The following is a 20760-nucleotide window of genomic DNA, read 5'->3' as shown; positions in this document are numbered from 1 at the left end:
TACAATGGAATGACTGGTCTGATAGGATAGTCACAGACAGGCAATTTTATTGTTCAGGTAGAGAGTTTCTAACATTATTGTAATGCTCAGTACTTGTGCTTTAGAAACTGGGGTTCTATTGCTTATTTGGTTTTTTTTTTTTTTTTTTGACTTATGAAGAGGGTTATGTTCTGATAAATATGTCAGCCGAAAATACCATTAAGTTAAAAAAACAAAACAAAACAAAAAAAAACACTCAATACACCAAATACATTCCATCTCCTCATTCTGTAGTACAAGTCAACCACAGAATAAATGTTTTCTCTTGGGATCAAGGGGCTGATCCTGAGCTTAGAAATGAGCATGGAGTGTGTCAAACTGTCTATGGCTAGCTTAGAAATGTCCAAAGCCCTAACATAATGTCTAGTGTGATGTACAAAGACTAATTGCTAAGGCCAATGCACTGATTTTTCTTTGGCAGCCAAGTAGTGAATCTGGGGGAAGAGGATGCTGGGAATTGCAAGTTCTAGGGATATCATGGTGGTATTATTTTTCCATCAACATAGAAGAACAAAGGAAAAAATTAATGTGTTGAATTTGAATGCAAGAGTAAATATTAATTTTTTTCTTTTATAGCATTAATCTTCAACTCTGACTCCTATTGACTGATAGAGAAATCCAATAGAAGATAGCAGCTGTTTCACATACTTAATTATTTTAAGTTTCACTGACTGATACTTCATGTTCTTTGCAGGCTCTTCTGAGTTGTAGGTTCTGTGTATAAGAGCTGGCTCATGAATCTCTCCTGCAGTACTTAAGATGCTTCTATGACAATCTATTAAATCCCTTTATTTTCCATAATGTTATGTCTATGACCAGGAACTGTGCTAAATGAAGTCCCTTCTCTTTTTCAAAAATGGTAGTTGATGGCACATGATGTTATTAAAGCTTGAGTTGCTATAAGGATTGTATATACCTTTACTATCCAAAATATTTTTTTCTTTGTATAGGCATAATTTACATTAAAAATGCAGCTTATATTTAATTTAGTGCCTCTAATCCATTGAACAATTAGGATGTCATCAGGGTTTCTTTAGAACACATCTATTTAAACTAACCATGCCTCAATAGAAGAAACAGATTTGGAAACACATTATGATAGGGTTTAAAAAGATGACTCAGTTGGAAAGGTGTTTACCTTGCAAGAATTAGTATCTGAAGTTGATTCTCAGAAGTCATTAAAAAAAAAAATAATAAAGACAGACAAGATGGCATGCACTTGCATAGTGGCCTCTTTTCCTTGGGGATTTGCCCATCTCTGCTTTCCCATTATGCCAATGGCCAGCTACACTAACAAATTTCAGAACTTCAAGCCAGACTTTCTTGAAAAGAAAAAGAAGAAGGAAAAAGAGGAAGAGGAGAAGGAAGATGAAGAAGGAGGAGGAAGAGAAGCAGTAGAAGCAGCAAACTCACAATATAATAACAGAAACAGTGCCCCCCAAAAGAAAATGAAGTTGGATGGCACTTGTAAAATAACACCTGGGCTGAGATTGTCCTCTGGCTTCTACATACACACACACATACAATTTAAACACACACACACACACACACACACACACACACACATATATATATATATATATATATATATATATACACACACACACACACAGAGAGAGAGAGAGAGAGAGAGAGAGAGAGAAATGCTTGTAATAGAAAAACTATTCAGATTGCTGAATTGTTTTTTGCTATATGTTAAAATAAAAGCAGTAAGATAAAATTATTGTTTTCACAGTTCAAGGAAGGGAGCATGCATCCTATTTGCGGGACACTTCAAGATGAGCATTATAGACAGTTGGTTTAAATGTTTGTTTTAATCTTGACAAGATCATTGGTTTTTAATACTTATAATATAATTACATTGCTTAGAGTGCATGTTGCTCATGTAATCTAATATTTTTCTGGTGACATATTATTACTAAGCTTTAATTTCAGCAACAGCAAGAATTCAAAAATGCATTTAGGTTATTATTAGCAATGGAAAATGAAGCTGATGCTTGTTCAAGCACCTTGTGCATGGATCTTGTTTCAGCTTTAAAGCACTTTTAGTTTCTGAGACACAATCCATGCTGTGTGATTTGTGCATTTATATAGAGTATTATCAACTTGTGGCCAGCGACTTGAAATTAATGCCATGTAAGGCAATTAAAGGTGAAATATTCCATTCTCCCAAAAACCCCTGCACCACACACCAGAACAGCTCTAAAAGACCTTTTGGAAATTTTCAAGACAGCCAAAGCCAATGAAAATTGAATAACAGTGTTACAAAATGCACTGTCTTACTTCCTAGCCACATATCACTAGCTAACAGTTGCCTGGATTGAAATTTTCCATTTTTCTTAGATGTTACAGCAAGAGCATGTCTTTATGACTAAAAGGATAAAAAACTCCAAGTGTCATGTTCCACTAATCATTAGCTGACAAACAAACAAAATAACTACAGATGCCTTGTTCTAAATGGTACTCAGATATCAGAGGGCTCATTTTCTAGTGACAGGCTGAAGAAATCTGAAGACAGGTGGACAGCTGAACAAGGGATGGAATACTGCTAGCTGTGCAAGCAAATGCTTGCCAAGGAAATAGTTTAGACACAAAGGGAAACATTCATCGTGAAATAATTACATTATTTTATGTTAATGTGCAAAGAGAAATACTAGTCAATGGGTATATCCCAAGCTGCCCCTAGAGAAAACTACCAGAGCACCTGAGGCTGTATTAGATGCATAATTGAGAAAAAAACTAACCTTATTTCTCATACTTTTATACATGCATGAAAATGACTTCAAGTTACAGTCAGAATTGGATCGCCACTATGCTGTTGATTTTCAACATTATTCAACAATAGAATAACAAAAATTCATGACAAAAAAATAAATAGGCTCATTACAAAAATACCACCCACCAAACTCAAGAAGAGAGCGTTCTGTCCCTTGGGTAATAAACCAGCTACAACAGAAGATCATTCTTGGGGAATACGTGAATGGCTGCTTGGTATTCACAATAAAGCACTGGTTAATAGAATTCAGGAGGCTCTGCAGATTTTCAGACATATGAGTAATTTTCATCTGCATGATTACAGCATGGTGTGGGTCTTCTGTGACAATACAGAGGTGGTCTGCATCTTAGCCGTAATATAAAAGTTTGGAAGTCATTCCTCATTCCATTATTTCAGGATTAACTTCTTCACCACAAACATGAGTAGATACACAACTCTACCCCTCTGCAAATGATGGGATGCTCAGCCCTTGATGACAGACATTTGCCAAGTAAAAAAGCTCTATGACAAACAAACTCAGAAGTGACACATAACTCAGAACACACTCAGAGGTTTAACCCTGCAAACTGGGACACCTTTGGGGTGCTTCTTTGAGATGCTACCCAAAGAATGGAGACACACATTAAGTTAAATATTTGGATCACAATAAACAATTTTTGTGGGACAACATCAATCATAATTCTACATGTAACTTTGTCTTAACATACAAGAAGTGCTAAACTGCTTCTTTCTTCCCGACTGTAATGATCCATAATCTCTAATTTCCTAGGGCTATTCAGAATCACATTGTTTGTTCCCTGTTCTGTCCTTGAGATTATCTTAATGAACATTCAACAGTTCCCAACCAATCCCCTATCTCATGTTAATTAATTCTCAAATTGTTAAGCACCTTCAAAAACTGAGCACAAGTTTTGGTGCTATGGCCGGATACAGTGTTCAGTAAAATGGCTTTTAAAAGATGGCCATCCCATTACTTTTTTTTTTCTATTTTTCTTATTTAAACCATAATAAGAATTACAAATGTGTTTGTATCACCTAAACACTAATCAGGTTCCTTAGGGGAAGCACAGTGTTCTTTTATAAATAAATTAACCTCCAAATATAATAATAATTGGTACATTAAAGTATCTCAGATTGCCAGTTTACTAGTGTCTTTTGACACTAGTAAATGAATCAGCCTGTTTATGATTTCTTGGATAAATATAGCTATTGACATCTATATAACATCTATCTCTCTGTCTGTCTATCTGTCATCTACCTGTCAATATGTCTCTGTAAAGACATAAAAAGAATTAAAATGATTATGAGAAATCATTTATAGATATTAGCCTTCTTACTTCTTGATGATATTACTTCATTGAGATTCAATGAGTCATACATATTCTTTTGGCACAATAATATGAGAAAATGAAAGCCCACTTCAAGAAGATGTAATATTTTTTACTGCATGTTTCAAAAATCAGGAGGAGAATAAGAAAAGCCAGCTGCTCACCTTGGTGGACTTCCAGATAACTCTGTGGCAGTCTCTCTGTTAGAGAAAAAAGAGAACGAGCACAATTAAATTTAATGTGGTAAATATCAATCATACCATGTAATGTACACGGGAATGTGGGAAGATGACATGGGACATGCAGGTGATTTATCACATTTCTGTTTAATTTCCATAAACATCTCAATGGTTACTTTCAAAGGAAAATTTACATGTATGTTACATAACTGCTTCTAAGGCTTTAACTGAGATTAAAACACTGAAATTTAAAAAATGTACAACATTCCAAAGGAAAATTCATGAGAAAAAAATATATCCCAAACTAACTTTTACATATTTTCAGTGAGGTGGAGCATGGCCATTCTTTTGCCAAGAGTTACTTAAGGGAGTATTGCTACATGCTTTTGGTCATCTGCTTCTTAGGAAAGGATATGGGCAATACAAAATTCAATTCTTTCAGCAACAGATTACTGCTTCTCGTTTTTCATTTCTTCCTTATGGTGTGATATGATTTTGGATTTCTAAAGACTGGAGCCACCATAATTCAAATGTGTTAAAGAAACATGAATAACTAAAGGCTGAGTAATGTAATAATAAAAATGCCCGGACACTAATGTCAAGACTAAGTTTTTCCTAATACCACATTGTGCCTTTCAATCACAGATATATTCTTGTAAACATAGTGGAACAGAGAAAGTCAGAGGAGAAAGAAGTTTTATGTAGACAAAACATTCATACTTTTTTTTTAAGTAAAAGAGGGCTCAATTTTATACTAAGGGATTGAAGGTGTAATTTTCAGAAACAGCAATTTAATGTTTTCAGTGTCATGTGATCTTTTGAAGACTCTCATTAAAGACATTTACACACACACACACACACACACACACACACACACACACACACACATATATATATATATATATATATATATATATATATATATAAACCAATGTATTTACACACCATAAATGTAGCTCAAGATCACCAATGGTTCATGATTTCCCTAGAACTCACACTTCAGCCTGATTAAGAGGGTCATCTTTAAGCTATTTCCTTTACTCATTCAAGAAGTCTAAATAAAAGACTTCATACTCCAGGAACCATTCTTACTCATGAAGCTTCTAGAATTGTCTGTCTTCCTGTACTTCCTGTCTGTGTTAGTATCTGACTACTGTAGGGAACTGAGGATTCTCACAGAACCAAGCCCCTTCAGAAAAAAAATGAGTGACTCTGAATTCAGCTCCCTTGGAAACATTCCTTTCTGCAATCATGTAATAGTAAGGCTTCTGTTTTCCTTACTGTTAAAATAACTTTCAGGGAGAAAGTTTCTACCCTGAAGACATTGTACACTACCATATTGTTGAATCTGTACATGTTCATCTGTAGATGGAATTTTCTGTCCCACCTAGTCCCTCAGCCAGTTTAGTCCCAAATAAAGACATAGAGACTTATACTAATTATAAACTATTTGGCCAATAGCTCAGGCTTATTATTGGCTAGCTTTCTCTTAATTACTAAACATTTCTATTAATCTGTGCATCTCCACATGGTTTTTGCTTACTGGTGATGTCCTGTTCTGCTTCCTCAGCAGCTACATGGCATCTTCCTGACTCTGCCTACTACCTTTCTCTATCCCTATTTGGATTTCTCACCTTGATGAATCCTGCCTGCCCATTGACCAAAACAGTTTTATTCATCAACAAACATATGTTCACAGCATAGAGAAAGGCATCCTCCATCATTCACCTAGTGTGTGTGCGTGTGTATGTGTGTGTGTGTGTGTGTGTGCGCGCGCACACACACACACACACACACACACACATATGCACACACACGTGTATAATTTGGGAATTTTCACATGCCAGAAGATGTCGTTTCTACCTTATTCTTTTAAGACAGAGTCCATCACTTGAACCTGGAGCTCTGCTGATGCACAGCACTCCCCAGTGAGTGACAGTCCTCTACCCCTCACTGGGCTAGTATTACAGGCATGCACATGATAATACTCATCTTTTCAAGTCATTACTGGGATTGCAAGTCAGGTCCTCACCAACTAAATAATCTATCCACTTTTATATTTATTTATTTATTTATTTATTTATTTATTTATTTATATTTATTTCTTTTAAGAATTTATTATCTATACAAGAGCTTTCTTCTTCCAAATAAAGTTTGCCCAGCTAAGAAACAACTTTCTCTCAATTTCAACCTTATAACATTTAGCACAATAAAAGTACCTGTTCCATGTTTATTATTTATCATGCTAATTACACATATATTGGTATTCCATAAATATCAGTTAAGCCTATCAGAGTTGGCTCAATGAAGTTGTCTGGTATTCTTGCTGACAATGAGAGTTAGATCTATGTTCAGACTGAGCTCACAGTAACAGCAGCAACCTATGGATAAGCCATGACTAACTTTCTTTTGAATAATTATCTTTAGATAATTATTTTTCTTTCCAGACTACATATTTTCTAATACTACAAGTTTCTTAATATCTTTCAAAAATATGTTGTTCTTGCATTATAATAAACCAATTAGCCTTGACATTTTTGGCATTTGGGGCCAGATAATTTTCTATTGTGCACGTGAGAGGTTGTTCTGGGGATTTTCTGTGGTTTGGATCTCCAGTATCTCCCCAAAGTAGCATTTGTAAGGGTTTTGCCCTCACCTGGTAGACCCATGCATTGAGAAATGACTAGATAATGACTGCTTTGACACACTCAGTACATGAATACCTTGATGGATTTATCATCTGATGGCATTTTGGGAAGCACTAGAAATGAGGAAGTGGGGATTCGCTGGAGGAAGTAGGTCAGGAAGGACTGGTCCTAGGAAGGTGAGTATTATTCCCATTCTCTGCCCCTGTGTCATTCTCCAGTTGACCCAAGGGACTGACAACTTTGAAACCAGGAGTCAAAATAAATCATTCTTCCTTTAAAGTCTTTCCCACAGTGGTGAAAAAGCAACTGACATAGTATCAAAGGATATTTAGTGGCTTCCCAATGTTCCATTCACTAAACATCAGAAATCTCTACCCATCTCCTACTCTGTTACAAATACCCAAAGTAGCTCCAGACATTGCTAAATGTCCTCCAGGGATGAAACTGCCCTCACTTGCAATGATTCTGACAGAACAAAAGAAATACTCAAGATTTACCTCTGCTTTAAATGCTCACTGGACAAACAGCACTCTCCAGTGCTATGGCTGAGCCTTCCCAACAATGCCTGCCTCACTTTGGCTCCTCCCACTCACATTCCCATACTTACTGAGAGGACCACTTCTCCCACCCACTGAGAGTAACAGTACATTTAACTAATCATGATGTAGAACTGATGAAATACAAATGTAAAGAATGTTCTTATTTCTCTGAGAACTAAAAGACACTCTGGAAAGATGAAACATGAATCACTTGAAGAGTTGATGGGAATTCGTCCTATGGATGATAAAATTCTAAATACTGAGGAAAGGATGTGAGTCTCATAAGTGTCAAGTTTTTGCTTTTCTAACAAACAAACAAATGGTGAGCTGGAAATTCCAAATAGTGACTTATGGGTAGATTTATGTGTACAAGTCAAATCAGAAGTGTACCCAGCAGATCTGTATTCTCAAAGAAGAGGCATCAGTTCTGTTTTTGTTAGAAAATGACCTTCATCACGTGTCTAAAATTCCACTTGGTACATCAAAGACTTAAACAGATAAGTCAAGCTAGGTGTACAGGCCTGTGATCCAAGAGTTCAAGGCCCTGTCTCAAAGACAAACAAGGTGGCCAATCACAACAGAACTATTGTGTGAGGCTGCCATGATAAACAGCTCAGCATTTTTGAGGTCAGCAAATCAGGAATAGCACAGACTTCTGAAACAAGTATTTTTTTTTTCAGTTTTAGAACATTTGTTATTCCTCACAAATCATCTCTATTACTATACATTTCCTTGAATTTATGGCTTTTGTATATAATTGAGAGATGTAAATTTAGCAGATGATACTACGAAGTCAATTCTCCTCCACAGACCTACTGAGGGAATTCAAAGGTGTTATAGAGACCATGAGCTTTGCTGTGGACTGTTGAAGTTCAATACCTGTCACTAGCACTAGGTTTTTAATAGATACTTTGCATTCCTTGAAAGAAAAACATTCTGTCGATTTAAATATGGAGCACTTTGCCACTGGTTTCAGTCTTTATCAGCTACCTGAAGGAACATGCATCCTCATCATCTCCCATCCTTGTCCCTTCCTCACCTGTGCAAACAGGTCTGCTTTAGAATGTGATGAAATCAGAGCTCACCATATATCTTGGTAGCTTTCCCGTTTCCTAAATCAGCTGACAACCATATAATGGAGGAACCATATAGCTGAGTCCCTTGTGAGGGCGCTCAGCAACATAAATATGTTTCAGAACTGCAGTGTTTGTCTTCTAGGGGAACTTTGAGTCTTCCAAAAGCACAAGGACTTTCTTTTTTAAATAGTAAAATATATTTCATTGTTATTACTTATTCTGGTCTTAGAATTTAGTAAGGTTTTCTATATTTTAATTAATTAATGGTGAAAGCATTATTATCAAATAGACATCTTTCCTTCCCTCCTTTTCCATTAATTTTTTTGCAGCCTCTTCTTCTTCCCCTCCCCTTCATTCCCTCTAATCTTCATTTCCTTCCTTATCCCTCCCCCTGCAGCCCCTTCTGTTCCCTCTTACTCATTCAACTTGAGACTAACAGGGGCTTGTTGAAAATCAGGTCTATTTCAAAACAATGGAGAACCAAGAATCTAGCTTAAAGGCATCACTAGCAAACTATGTATTGACTCAGGGTGGGTCACTTTTTCTTATAAGGTGACTTTTAGGACTAAGAAATTGAGCACAATCTAGACACTCTAAGCTTTTTCTCCATTTGGCAAAACCCAGACACTCCTGAGAGCTTGCTCTGCTTTCCCTCTTGTTCATGCATCTATTTTCATTTTCTCTTTATTTTGGTTACCTTTTGAACTTCCTCAGCTTTCACTTATGTGCCTAAGATGTGTACACATATACGTGTACACAGCCATCAGCATTTATTATGTGATAAAACCTACTATTGTGCATGTGTATGTATGTAACTGATCATACATTGTTGTGGAATATTACTTTACACTGTGTGAAGAGGTGTGATTGGCTTAATAAAGAGCTGATATAAAGGCCAATAGTTAGGCAGGAAGAGGTTAGGTGGGACTTTTGATGACAAGACTTGGGAAGAAGAAAGGTGTGGTCACCAGTCAGATGCAAAGTAAGGAGCAGCATGAGCAGGCAGGAAAGATGAGGTAACAAGCCACAAGACAGAATGTAGATTAAAATAAATGGGTTAATTTAAATTATAAGAGCTAGTGGGACAAGCCTAAGCTAAGGCCAAACTTTCATAATTAATTATTCACTGTGTCATTATGTGGGAGGTGGTGGTACAGAGAAAGACTTGCTGCATATGGTGCCCAATGTGCAGTTTGAATATCTAAGCACAGGGCCTGAGAAAGCTAAGAAAAGTTCTGGACTAGGAACTGGATCCAGCTTCCTAGTCCTACAGAATCTCAGGCAGCCTGGTGGTCACTGGCCTACAGAGACTTGGCCACCACCAGCTGTGGGCTGCTAGCTGGAGCTAACTTCCAGTGCCATGGGCTAAGGTGAGCCATGTGCGAGTTGACATGGCAGTTTAGCATTGGTCTCACACATCCACAGAATGCTACAGATGCTACATACAGCCAGGTCTAAACACAGAAAACTTCTATAAATGTACAGTAAGTTTTAAAATGTGCGTAAATACTGAAGAGAGAAAAGAAAATGAGTATAGACAGTCATCAAAAAAATACCTTAAAATAATAAAGTAAAAATCATTAAAAAGTAAAATCTTTAAAATAATAAAGTAAAAATCTTTAAAGAATAAAATAATATAAAACAAAAAGTCATGTAAAGGTGGGAAATGCACAGGACATCTGGGTCATGTATTTTTTGAATTTTGAATTTTTAAATGCTAATGAACAGAGAATGGCAGTTGCTGCGAGACAATGGATTCTGGAAGAGACTGCTGAATTAAACCACCTTATGTATTTGAGGGATATCAGCTTAAAAATGGAAGTGAGACAATGAGTTGTGTTGGGGGAGAGATTATGCTTTTGTTTCTACAGGATATGTACATCCCAAGAGGTGGGTAGGTGGCTTTGATCATTCAGTAGATATGAATATTTGTCGTTGTTTAGGAAGGTTGGTTACAAGTTGCTATTTATCATGGTCAGGAAAAAAGCTGAACAAAAGAGCTTAGATTCAGGGATCTCATTCTAAAAAGAAAAAGAGGATATTTAGAAATGATAGGATAAAAGGGTTTATTATTAATCTACTTTCAAACTAAAATAAACTACAAGTCTCAAAAATGGTATGGATTTTTATATATTGCTACAAATTTAAAGTTTTTTGTTATACTGTATGTATACACATATTCTTGTTTAAGATATTATGCCTATGCATCTCATTTAAAATGTAATAGAAAGTTTTAGTCATTCAAAGCTATTTAGGATAACAAAGAAATACAGGTTAATAGTCATCTATAACAATCAAACTTATAGTCATATTAGTTTTTTTCAAGGTCATGCAGAGGTATATTTTAGATAGACAGGTTGTCTTTAAACACTTCAAAGACTTACAATATATGATATTTAAAATTTTTAATAATATAAAGCTTTTCATGACAGTAAGACATGGTATCTGCTCCTGGCAGCACTGATTTACTTCAAAAAAGGATGATGGATATCAAAGAACCTCCATATGGAATTTGGTTACAATGTGGCAAAGTTAGTCATTGGGCAAGAAACTGCCCTTGCCTTTATTTCTGACAGTATGCTTTCCAAACTGGACAAGCAGGACATAAATAAAAGCAACTACCAACCTCTGCCAAAACAAGGTAGGACAGTACTTCAAAATTGCTTCGTTACACAAAAGTCTGTCAGATATTCTGGGCCTGTAAGCTGAAGATGATTGCCCCAATATTGCAGAGAAAACTTGGGTGATTGTCCAGTCAGACAGCTGTTTTTGTCATTTCTATGGTTTTGGAAGTTGTTTGCTCTACAATTCCTGTCTACTCAGGTAATATTACGTCCTTCTCTAGTCTCTGATCAAGTTGAAGATGAGATAGTTACAGTTTTCCTTGTTACCAAATTCAGAAAAGGAACTTATAGGAGAGACATAAAAGCTTAAATTGTTTATCTAAAAGGAAATTTTGAGGTCTAAAAATACAGTTTTGGGTTGGTAATACAAGTTCTGATAAAAAAAATGGTTTAGGTATAAAACTTTGGACTCATCAAGATAAGATATATAATAGAGTTTTGTTTCTATTTTTTTTTCTCTGAAATTGCCTAATGCACATGGACTGACATTGTAAATGTAATTCTTTCTGGTTAATTTTTCTTAATGCATATAGTTTTTCTATGTTATTGTTAAAACCCTTTTCTTTTTATTTAGATATTTGATTACACTATGTAAGGATATGCCACTGTGATTGGTTTAATGAAAAGCAAAACAACCAATACTAGGCAGGAGGTATAGGCAGGACTTCTGAACAGAGAGAGCTCCTGGAAGAAGAAAGGAGGAATAGGTAGCCGGGTGCACAGAAAGCAGGACATGCAGGAGAGAGGCAAAATCCATAAGGCTCATAGTTGCATGTAGATTAATAGAAGTGAGTTAGTTTAAGTTGTAAGAGATAGTTAGAAACAAGCCTGAGATAAAGCCAAGCTTTAATAATCAATGAGAAGTCTTTGTGTCATTATTTGGGAGCTAGCTGGAGGGACAGATAAACACTCCTTACAACACATACTAGAGTTTAACTGAATTAACCATTTTTGGATTTAACCCATTTTCAGGTATTTATTCATACAAACCTAGTATAGGATTAATGAAACAGGGGTTATTATGAACTATGGGCACTCAAGACAAAAGATGAAACAGGGAAGTGTTGTTCATCAGTTGCAGAGTAAAAACCTGAAATGTGCCCAGGAATTGTGATTGTAAGGCTGACACTTTAAATCTTGATGGTATTGTGCATCTAGATATGTGGAAGCCATAGTTCATACTCTCTCTGTGTGTTTCTCCCTCTCTTTGTGTCTCTCTCTCTCTCTCTCTCTCTCTCTCTGTGTGTGTGTGCGTGAGAGAGAGAGAGAGAGAGAGAGAGATAATCATATATGACCTCATTCATTCTTGGTCATGTACTATCACAGTGAATATCAAGGGTCAGGGATGTGGCTCAGTTGGTAGAGCATGCAAGAAGCCCTGGTTCTGTGCCTAGTATCACATAAATCCAGGCAGGATGGCACAGGCCTTATAATCCCAACACTCAAGAAGTGAGGCAGGAGTATCAAAAGTTCAAGGACATCATCAGCTACGTAGAGGTCAGCTTGAGATACATGAGGGCCTGGCTCACAAAAAAAAAAAAAAAAAAAAAAAAAAAAAAAACAAATTTTACTAATGGAGACAACATTCTAGACAGGAAATAAAGAAGAAAATACCCAAATATTTATTATTATTTTACATGGTGGACGATATTAAGAAGAATGAAGAGTGGTCAGTAACTGGAAACTAAAAGCTGGGATAGTGGAGAAAGCTATAGTCATATATACAGAGGTACTTATACACATATTTGAAGACATAACTCAGGAAATACAGGGATGTCTTAAATGCAGCCTCTTCCATCCTGTGTTTGTTTGCTCTACTCACCTCTTTCCTTTGCATGAATGCATTTCCTTCCTTCCTTCAAAACTCTTCCTGGAGTAACCCCCCACCCCAAGCAGACAGTAAGAAGTGTGCCTGTTTATAAACAAACAAAATCCTAGACTGACCCAGAGTGTACATTCATAATGCTGACAGAGACAAGAGACCAGACCCTATGATGAACTCAGCTAGTCACTTAGGAAACAGCAGATTTCCCCAAGACATACCTCATGTTGGAAGAGGTGAGTGGCCTTGGTAATTCTTTCTTGTGTATCCCTGAATGCCTGGCTTCTGCTTTTCACCAGCTTTGCCAAGGCGTGAGGAGGGGGTGGGTGGGGTGGAAGTTTCTACATCTTTCTTTAGGCTTAAAAGCAAACACCTGTGAGGTAGCATTTCTCTTTGTTACCCAATATACTTTTGGGATTGGACTGTCTTATCAATACCCAGAGAGGCTCCAGGCTCTGGCCTGTTGAGATTTCTCACCATGAAAGAAACAACTTCTCTTAGGTCACAGGAGGAATCAAGTAGGCAGAGTTTGGAGCTAGCAGCTTGCCTCTGAGGGTAGGCAGGCATGTGCTAAGATTGTCAGAAGGGCCAATGCAGTCAAGAAAAATAAAATCTGATTTGTGTTCTGTCCAGTTCCCTTCTCTTAGTTCTCATTTTCATTTTCAGAGATGTTGCTTACGATTTTACTTGGCTCAGAACTTATTCATAATATTTTAGTATTCTTTATGTGACATGACAGAAAATGCCTGCTATTGTCTGTGGCCTTGTGCTGAAGTGCTTTGAAAATCAAATTGCTGGAAGTTTCTCTTCATCAGCAAATAGCCCATCTGGTCTGACTGGTCCACAAGAGAGGCCACTGTTTAAATGCACTGCTATCCCTTTCGTCACTTTGAGATAGTATTAAGGGCTTTCTTTTTCTTTTCTCTCTCAAATGCCATCTCGGCACTTGGCTCATGGGTCCTTCTAGGACGATGAGCCTGTCTCTAGCACTGCCAGTGTCACTATGAGGTGGAGGAGGCCCCCACGTACCTTCGGCTCTGTCTATTAATCATTGTACTCTTGATGTCCAGTGATTCTACTACCATGGCTAAATAATGTCACATAGTTAAGTACATGAATGGACCATTAGTAAAAATTCCTGCTCATTAAAACTCACTTATGTAGACTTTAGCAATGGCAAATGTTACCAGCCCTGGAGGACAGTTGCTGAGGCTGGAAATGGTGCATTAAGTTTCATTTACCAACTTGTACTCTAAGATATGAAAAGGAAACACAAAAGCACACCGCAAAATCTAGAGAAATTATGTGTAAGACTGGGGATTAATTTCTTCTGTCACTGCTGTGACTAAAAACTGACAAAAGCAATGGAAAAAAGGAAGGGAGGGAGAGAGGGAAGGAAGGAAAAAGAAAGGAAGAGAGAGAGAGGGATCTCACATCTGGTGGGGAAGTCATAGTCACAAGTGTATAGGCAAGTGGATAGATAAGTGTAAATAACTAAGTGGATGGAGAGATTTTTTTTATCCATCTCACCCCACTGAGCACTTTGTATGTGTGTGTGTATGTTTAGATGTACGTATGTCTTTGTATGTGTATAGGTGTATGTGTGTCTTTGTGTGTGTATAGTTGTATGTGTATGTTTGAGTGCGTGCATGTGTACTTGAGAGTACACACTTGGGATTGAACTGAGCCTGTATATGCTAGACAAGGAGACTACCACTGATCCTCATCTCCAACCCACTGAACTTCTGTAGAGGGAAGTTTTGGTGAAACAAATCTGGAAAGATCAGCAGAATTAACACCACCAAAGTCATGACTGGCAAAGCAGATTCCATTTCTCCAGGGAAGGATGTTTTTTCTTAGACAACTTCAATTTTCTAAGAATCTAAAATGCAAGAGCCACTGTCTTGAAGAAGAGTTTAAAGTCAAGGTGGGAGCCAGCAACACACCTGTGTGGCAGATGCTGCCAAGGGCGGAAGACATGGGGGAGTAGAAGGCAGGGAAAGGCAGGGAAGGCACCATAGACTAAGGGTCTCTCAAATGATGTGACAAGGCACCATAGACTAAGGGTGAAAGAAACAAAGAGGTGTGCTACACTACCTTCTGCACTTTGTGGAATGTTCTAGATTAGCTTTTGGATGTCCTATACCTTCTGTACAATGCTATGAGTTCTTTTAAGAACACAACTGGAACTGAGTCCTCATGACCCTTCTGGCCTCTACTCAATACTGTGACATAAGGGACAGACCATTACCACCAGGGTCTGGGGAGCTGTAGTGTCCTCTGGTACAGAGATAATTCATCAGAGGACCTCTAGTCTGTACAAGGATATGGAAATCAATTCTGGTCTGTAGTTTTTTTAATTTCTTCTTTAAAAGTGTACCAGAAATGATATCATAACTAACTCTAATCTCAGGGCAGAGCACTCTTGGAAGCCAACCACAGAAAAGAGAAGAAATGAAGACTGTTTTGATGTAACAACAGAAACTTTTTGTTTCTTGTTTAATTTTTTTTTTAGAGAAGTTGCCCTTACATCATAACAAAATATTCTGTTTTCTTAAAGACTTCTTGATATAGTGAGACTGCTAAGTAGGCATAGGCATTTGCCATGCAAACTACTGGCCTGAGTTCTACACCTAAAACCCATGGAAAGGAGGAAGGGAAGAACTGACTGCACAAAGATGTCCCCATGCACTCCATGACTCACACTTGTGCACACACAAACACACACAATATTAGCAAATAAGATTTTTTTTAAAGCTAACATCTTTTCTATAGTACAGTATTAATTTCAGATTAACTTTCCTATAGTCACAAGGGGAAATGGTCCCACTAACTCTCATTTTACAGAGGAACAATGGGGAGGTGATACCAACAGGTTCACTTATCCCTGGGGACTAAGGGCCAGCCTTTGTGAATATACAGAATACAAGTGTTTGTGTGCATGTGTGTATGGGAGGGGTAGGTGGCAGAGGAAGTGAGGGGGTAAGGAGGGAGGCAGGGAGGGAGGCGGATCTTTCCATGAATAAGATAATTTTATCTATTTGAAGCAACATTATTCTAAGCATCATTAGCAAGGGGACAGCTAGTGTCATTTTAGAGTCTCCAAATTTTCCATGTTGCTTCTTAGAGCCTCTGCTGAGTACATTAAATGTGGTATTCATATTACCTCTGAAAATCAAATGCATGCATTCAGTGTGTCAGTCACTGTGGGTCATGTCCAAGTTGCTCATTGAGCCATCCCCATTATGTCCTGTTCTGCAGCAATGGGAAATTTGAACCAACCCCAGATGAAATCTACAACCTTCATCTCATTCAGAGATGACAATTATGTCTCTGCAATCACTAAAATAAAGAAATAAAATAAAACAAACTGAAATGGAATCAACAGCAAAAGAGCTAAATTATAGATAAGAGAATATTCATAAAACTATACCTCATCTCATGAACGTGGGCGCACTGCCTCATGCCAGGATTTCTTTAGGCATTGGTGATATTCAGTATATTGCAATTGAGTGCAATTACAGTTAGCTATAATTAAGAACAATTACAGCTTTTATTTCTCTACTTGTTCTTTAAAAGCACATTTGTAATAAAACTTTTTTTTAAAAAGGTGAAGAATATAATTATACATCCTTATAACGTCTCAAATAATTAGTTTGACTAAAGTTTCCTCTGGAACAATTTTCATTTTAACTGTCAGATCTGCCATTTATAGTCAATGGAACATACTTTAAAAAATTCCATCATTAACCTTTTTCACCTCATATAGCTGTATATGAATTACTGGTACAAATGAGAGGTTCCAGTATTTAAATATCTAGAGCCTGTTGCAAGGTAATTTTTTACTAATATTTGCATATATATGTGCATGTACACAGATGTGTGCATGTGTGTGCACATTATGTATGTGTGTGCATGTACATTATGTGTATATTATATATGTGCATGTGCTTGAGTGTGTTATGTATATGTATATATGCATGTAAGTACGTGTCTATGTACGAATGTGTATATGCCTTTGAAGATAAAATATAATTTGTAGAGAATATTTTCCTGATAAAGATTTTGGGGAACAGCTGTTCTTGCAAGCAACCATGTTCTCTATTTCATAAATTGTAAGACCCTGTTTATTTTCTGTGTATTTATGAAGGGCAAAGCTAAGAGATCCCAGGATTATGACAGAGCTTCCTTTGGCTCCTGGACTCACAGAATGAATGTCAATATGAGTTTAATTGGAAACAGTGAAACACTACTTTATGATAAATCTTGACTGCAGCTCAACTCCACATCATTTCTGTTGTGTTTTTGTTAAATTCCAGGTCAGGACTTGATCATCACCTTTGAACATCTCTGTCACCAACATGAGCAACTAGGAATGGCTGGTGCAAAGAGCCCAATAAAATGAACATGTACAGTTCCCCAAAAGAACCTACTTTTTTTTAAGTTTTTTGCCATCTATGTGGAAAATAACAGATTATTAATCATCTGAGTGGCTGAGTTGAACATCAAAGAAAATTTGACAATATGACCCTGGAAATTGAAGATAATCTCACTTCTTATCTGATTGAGTCAGGAGACCTGGGAAACAGATGATTTGACAAAGTCTAGGCACCCTGAGAATGAGCAATTGGGTTGATCATCTCTCAAGGTCCTTTACAACCTTGAGATGACCTAACAGCTTGATCATGAACCACTCTGAGTTCGGTCAGACTAAAGGGGCACATGTGGCTGTGATGGGGAGATTGGTAACAAGCTAATCCACAGGACAAATGTTTAGTATCAAAGATACTAGCCTATTGAGATGCTGCTGTTACTCATATATACCCAATATTACAAATCCTGGAAAAGATTTTGATATGGTTTTTAATTGTATATTTACCATAATATTCATTATGCACTTTTATATTATATCATCTACAAAGAACAATGCACTTGCTATGCTTTTATCACTTTGCCTAGTGCTTGATACACATTTTACCTTTTGTTCTTCACAATATTATTGCTCCCATAATTCACATGAGTAAATCAAGGTTTGGAGGAATTGAGTAAGTGAGACTCCAGGCACATTAAATTCTAAGATATGTGAGTAAAACATGAAAAAGAAATGAAACATAGCCAGTTATTCTTAAGAGACACCAAAAGTTAAATGATCTGGAAGTCTCTAAGAATTTTTAAATTCAAAGTAAGAGGGAACTAAACAGAAAGTTCCATTTCTAACTTTAAACATAAATTAATTAACATGTATTTCACCATTGCTTTGGCTCAGACATACTCTTTTCTTATCTTTCCTTTCTTGAGAAAAAGATGGTATATGTAAGAGCCTGGCCTCAAACTCTCCATTTCCCTGCTGCAGTTTTTCTAAATTCTGGGATTACAGGTGAGGTAGAGATATTTTCTATGTAAAAGGTGTGTTAAGAATTTTAAGAGCTGAGGAGTGGCAAGCTGGTATTTCTCAGAGTGAGGTATGAGGTAAAATAGTCCTTTAAATTCTTGGTTTTTCATCATCCCAATGTGTGTGTGAAGGCATGGACCTTGGATCGTGCAGGTGACTCTAACAGAAGCAAATCATATCTCCAAAGATAAGGTAATGGTAAAAGCAACTGTACTGTGGCTATTTTGAAGTCTGTGGAGAGGTTAAAAAGAATGATGTAGACTCCAATGTTGTACAATAAAATTACAATGCATGGTGAGTAATGTAAAGAATGTTATAGAACAGTACAGTTTAGCTGAAGTAGAAAATAGAAAAAGATATTCCATGGGTAGATTTGAGTTTGAATATGGACAGCAATAGCCCAATGAAGTGATGGCTTCTAGTTAGAAGTAAGCACTCAGTACTTTGTGTCTGTCATCCGCCAGTGCATCCTAGGGCACTCAGCACCAAAGATGCACTCACTCACTGTGCTTTTAGCTTGGCAAGGTACTAATCGATTGCTAGTGAAAACACAGGCATGTGGGCATGGTCTGGGCATTCACAGACCCCAGAAAAGACACAGTGAGACTTAACTGAAGAAGGGAGATCTCCCTGAATGTGGGTAGCATCATCAGACCTAAGTCCCACGTGGAAGAAAAGCATGAGTGTCAGCATTCATAGTGCTCTGACTGTAGACAAACTGTGACCAAAACCACAAGCTCCTCTTTCCATCCCTTCTCCACATGGTAAACTGTATGACTTCTTAAGCATTTCCCCCTCTACCTCATGATAGCTCCTCCTCCCATCTCTTCCCTACCACTGACCATTTCCTGTCACTGTGCCTTAGCTTCCATGTCTAGGCATTCATATAAATAGAGTCAAATGACATGCACATTGTTGTTCTGGCTTTTCTTGCTCAGTGAATTCCTTTAGAGTTCACCCTTATTTACAAGGCATCACTCCATTGTCTGGATAAAGTCCGGGCTGTTTGTCCCTTCAGTTCTTGATAGCATGTGAGTTATTTCTATTTCTTCCTATTACAAATAAAGCTGCTGTGATCATTTTCATTAATGTCATTGCATTATTTCCTTGGAGAAACAGGAACCTACATGTGCACTCAGGGGAAATAAGATTTTTTGCAGGTAGATTTGAATAAACATACCAGCAAACGGCATATGTGTGCTTAGCTTTCTAAGACATATTCAACTGTTTTCTGAGACTATACCATTATGGGAGTGGAAATCAGGATGCTTGACCCAGTAATTTGAAGTGGGGTTTATTTGAGTAAAAGGAACTTACACAGGAAACAAGTCTGTCTCATGTTCCCATTCCAAGGATGCAGACCCTGCCACCTGGACGTTCTCCCTGACCGAAGGGCCCTCTGAGCCCCCCTCCTCTTAACCAGTCACATCTGCACCTGTAACCAGTGGTACAGGTGTGGTGGTGGTACTGGTAGTGGTGGTGGCGGTGAATATAAAGAAGATTTAGGCTTGAAACAAAACTATACACAATAATAGCAAGTATCAAGTATGCTCTAGGAGAAAGGTAAAAACAGTCACAATTTAAAGTCAACTGCCAGTGAAGCAACATAGAGCAATTTTACCATATTACTTCTCACCTGAGTAGGTGAGTAGGTGGCATTCTAATGCTTTCTTACAGAATGGTTTGGAAGAGAATTTATTTCAGCCATTCACCAAATAGTCAAGTGATAGTAGGCCACTGTACATATAATTAACTAATGATATTGAGAATATTGTAATGTTTTATGTAATATTTGTCTATCTTCACTAAAATATTCCACCCAATTAAAATGTTAAATTTACTTTCTTATAGATGAGTGCTTAGGATTGTGTGCATATTTTGTAAGCAATTCCTTCATTGGATTTATACTCTCTGACACATTTTTACTTTATTGATGGTACACAAAGGGATGATTTCTTTTTTTTAAGTCCAATAAGTTTTTGACTCATGCTTTTAGAGTTGTATTAAGAGTTCTTTGTTGGGATGGAGAGATAGCTAAATGAATAAAACACTTGCCGTGCAAACAAGAAGTTCCGCATTCAGGTCCTTGCGCCCACATAAAAATCCACACACAGAAGTGCCTGCCTATAATCCTAGAGTGGGGAGAGGAACAGAGCAAACCTGGGGCTTGCTGGCCATGTAGTCCCCCTAAATGTGAGCTCCAGGCTCAGTTACAGACACTGTCAAAAAATAAGTTGGAGAATGATTCATGAAGACACCTGACACTGACCTCAGGAACCCCCCACCACAGAGAGAGGGGGGGTACTTTGCCTACACAGAATCACAAAGCCTTTTCTT

At 37.3% G+C, this 20760-nt stretch overlaps 1 protein-coding gene across 6 annotated transcripts in view; it reads right to left on the bottom strand.

The window, feature by feature from the left end:
- Positions 1–20760, bottom strand: part of Celf2 (CUGBP Elav-like family member 2) — an 802630-nt gene that overhangs the window by 381470 nt on the left and 400400 nt on the right. For all 6 annotated transcript variants that reach the window (XM_051194866.1, XM_051194862.1, XM_051194867.1 and 3 more), the window contains one exon: positions 4308–4343. Coding sequence is in view for 2 of the 6 variants with exons in the window: in XM_051194849.1 (XP_051050806.1) it covers positions 4308–4343 (36 nt within the window). In the remaining 4 variants the exon portion in view is untranslated. The remainder of the gene's footprint in view (positions 1–4307; positions 4344–20760) is intronic.

Source organism: Phodopus roborovskii, unplaced genomic scaffold (genome assembly GCF_943737965.1).
Source record: "Phodopus roborovskii unplaced genomic scaffold, PHOROB, whole genome shotgun sequence".
Lineage (NCBI taxonomy): Eukaryota > Metazoa > Chordata > Mammalia > Rodentia > Cricetidae > Phodopus > Phodopus roborovskii.
This window is presented reverse-complemented; position numbering and strand designations above follow the sequence as displayed.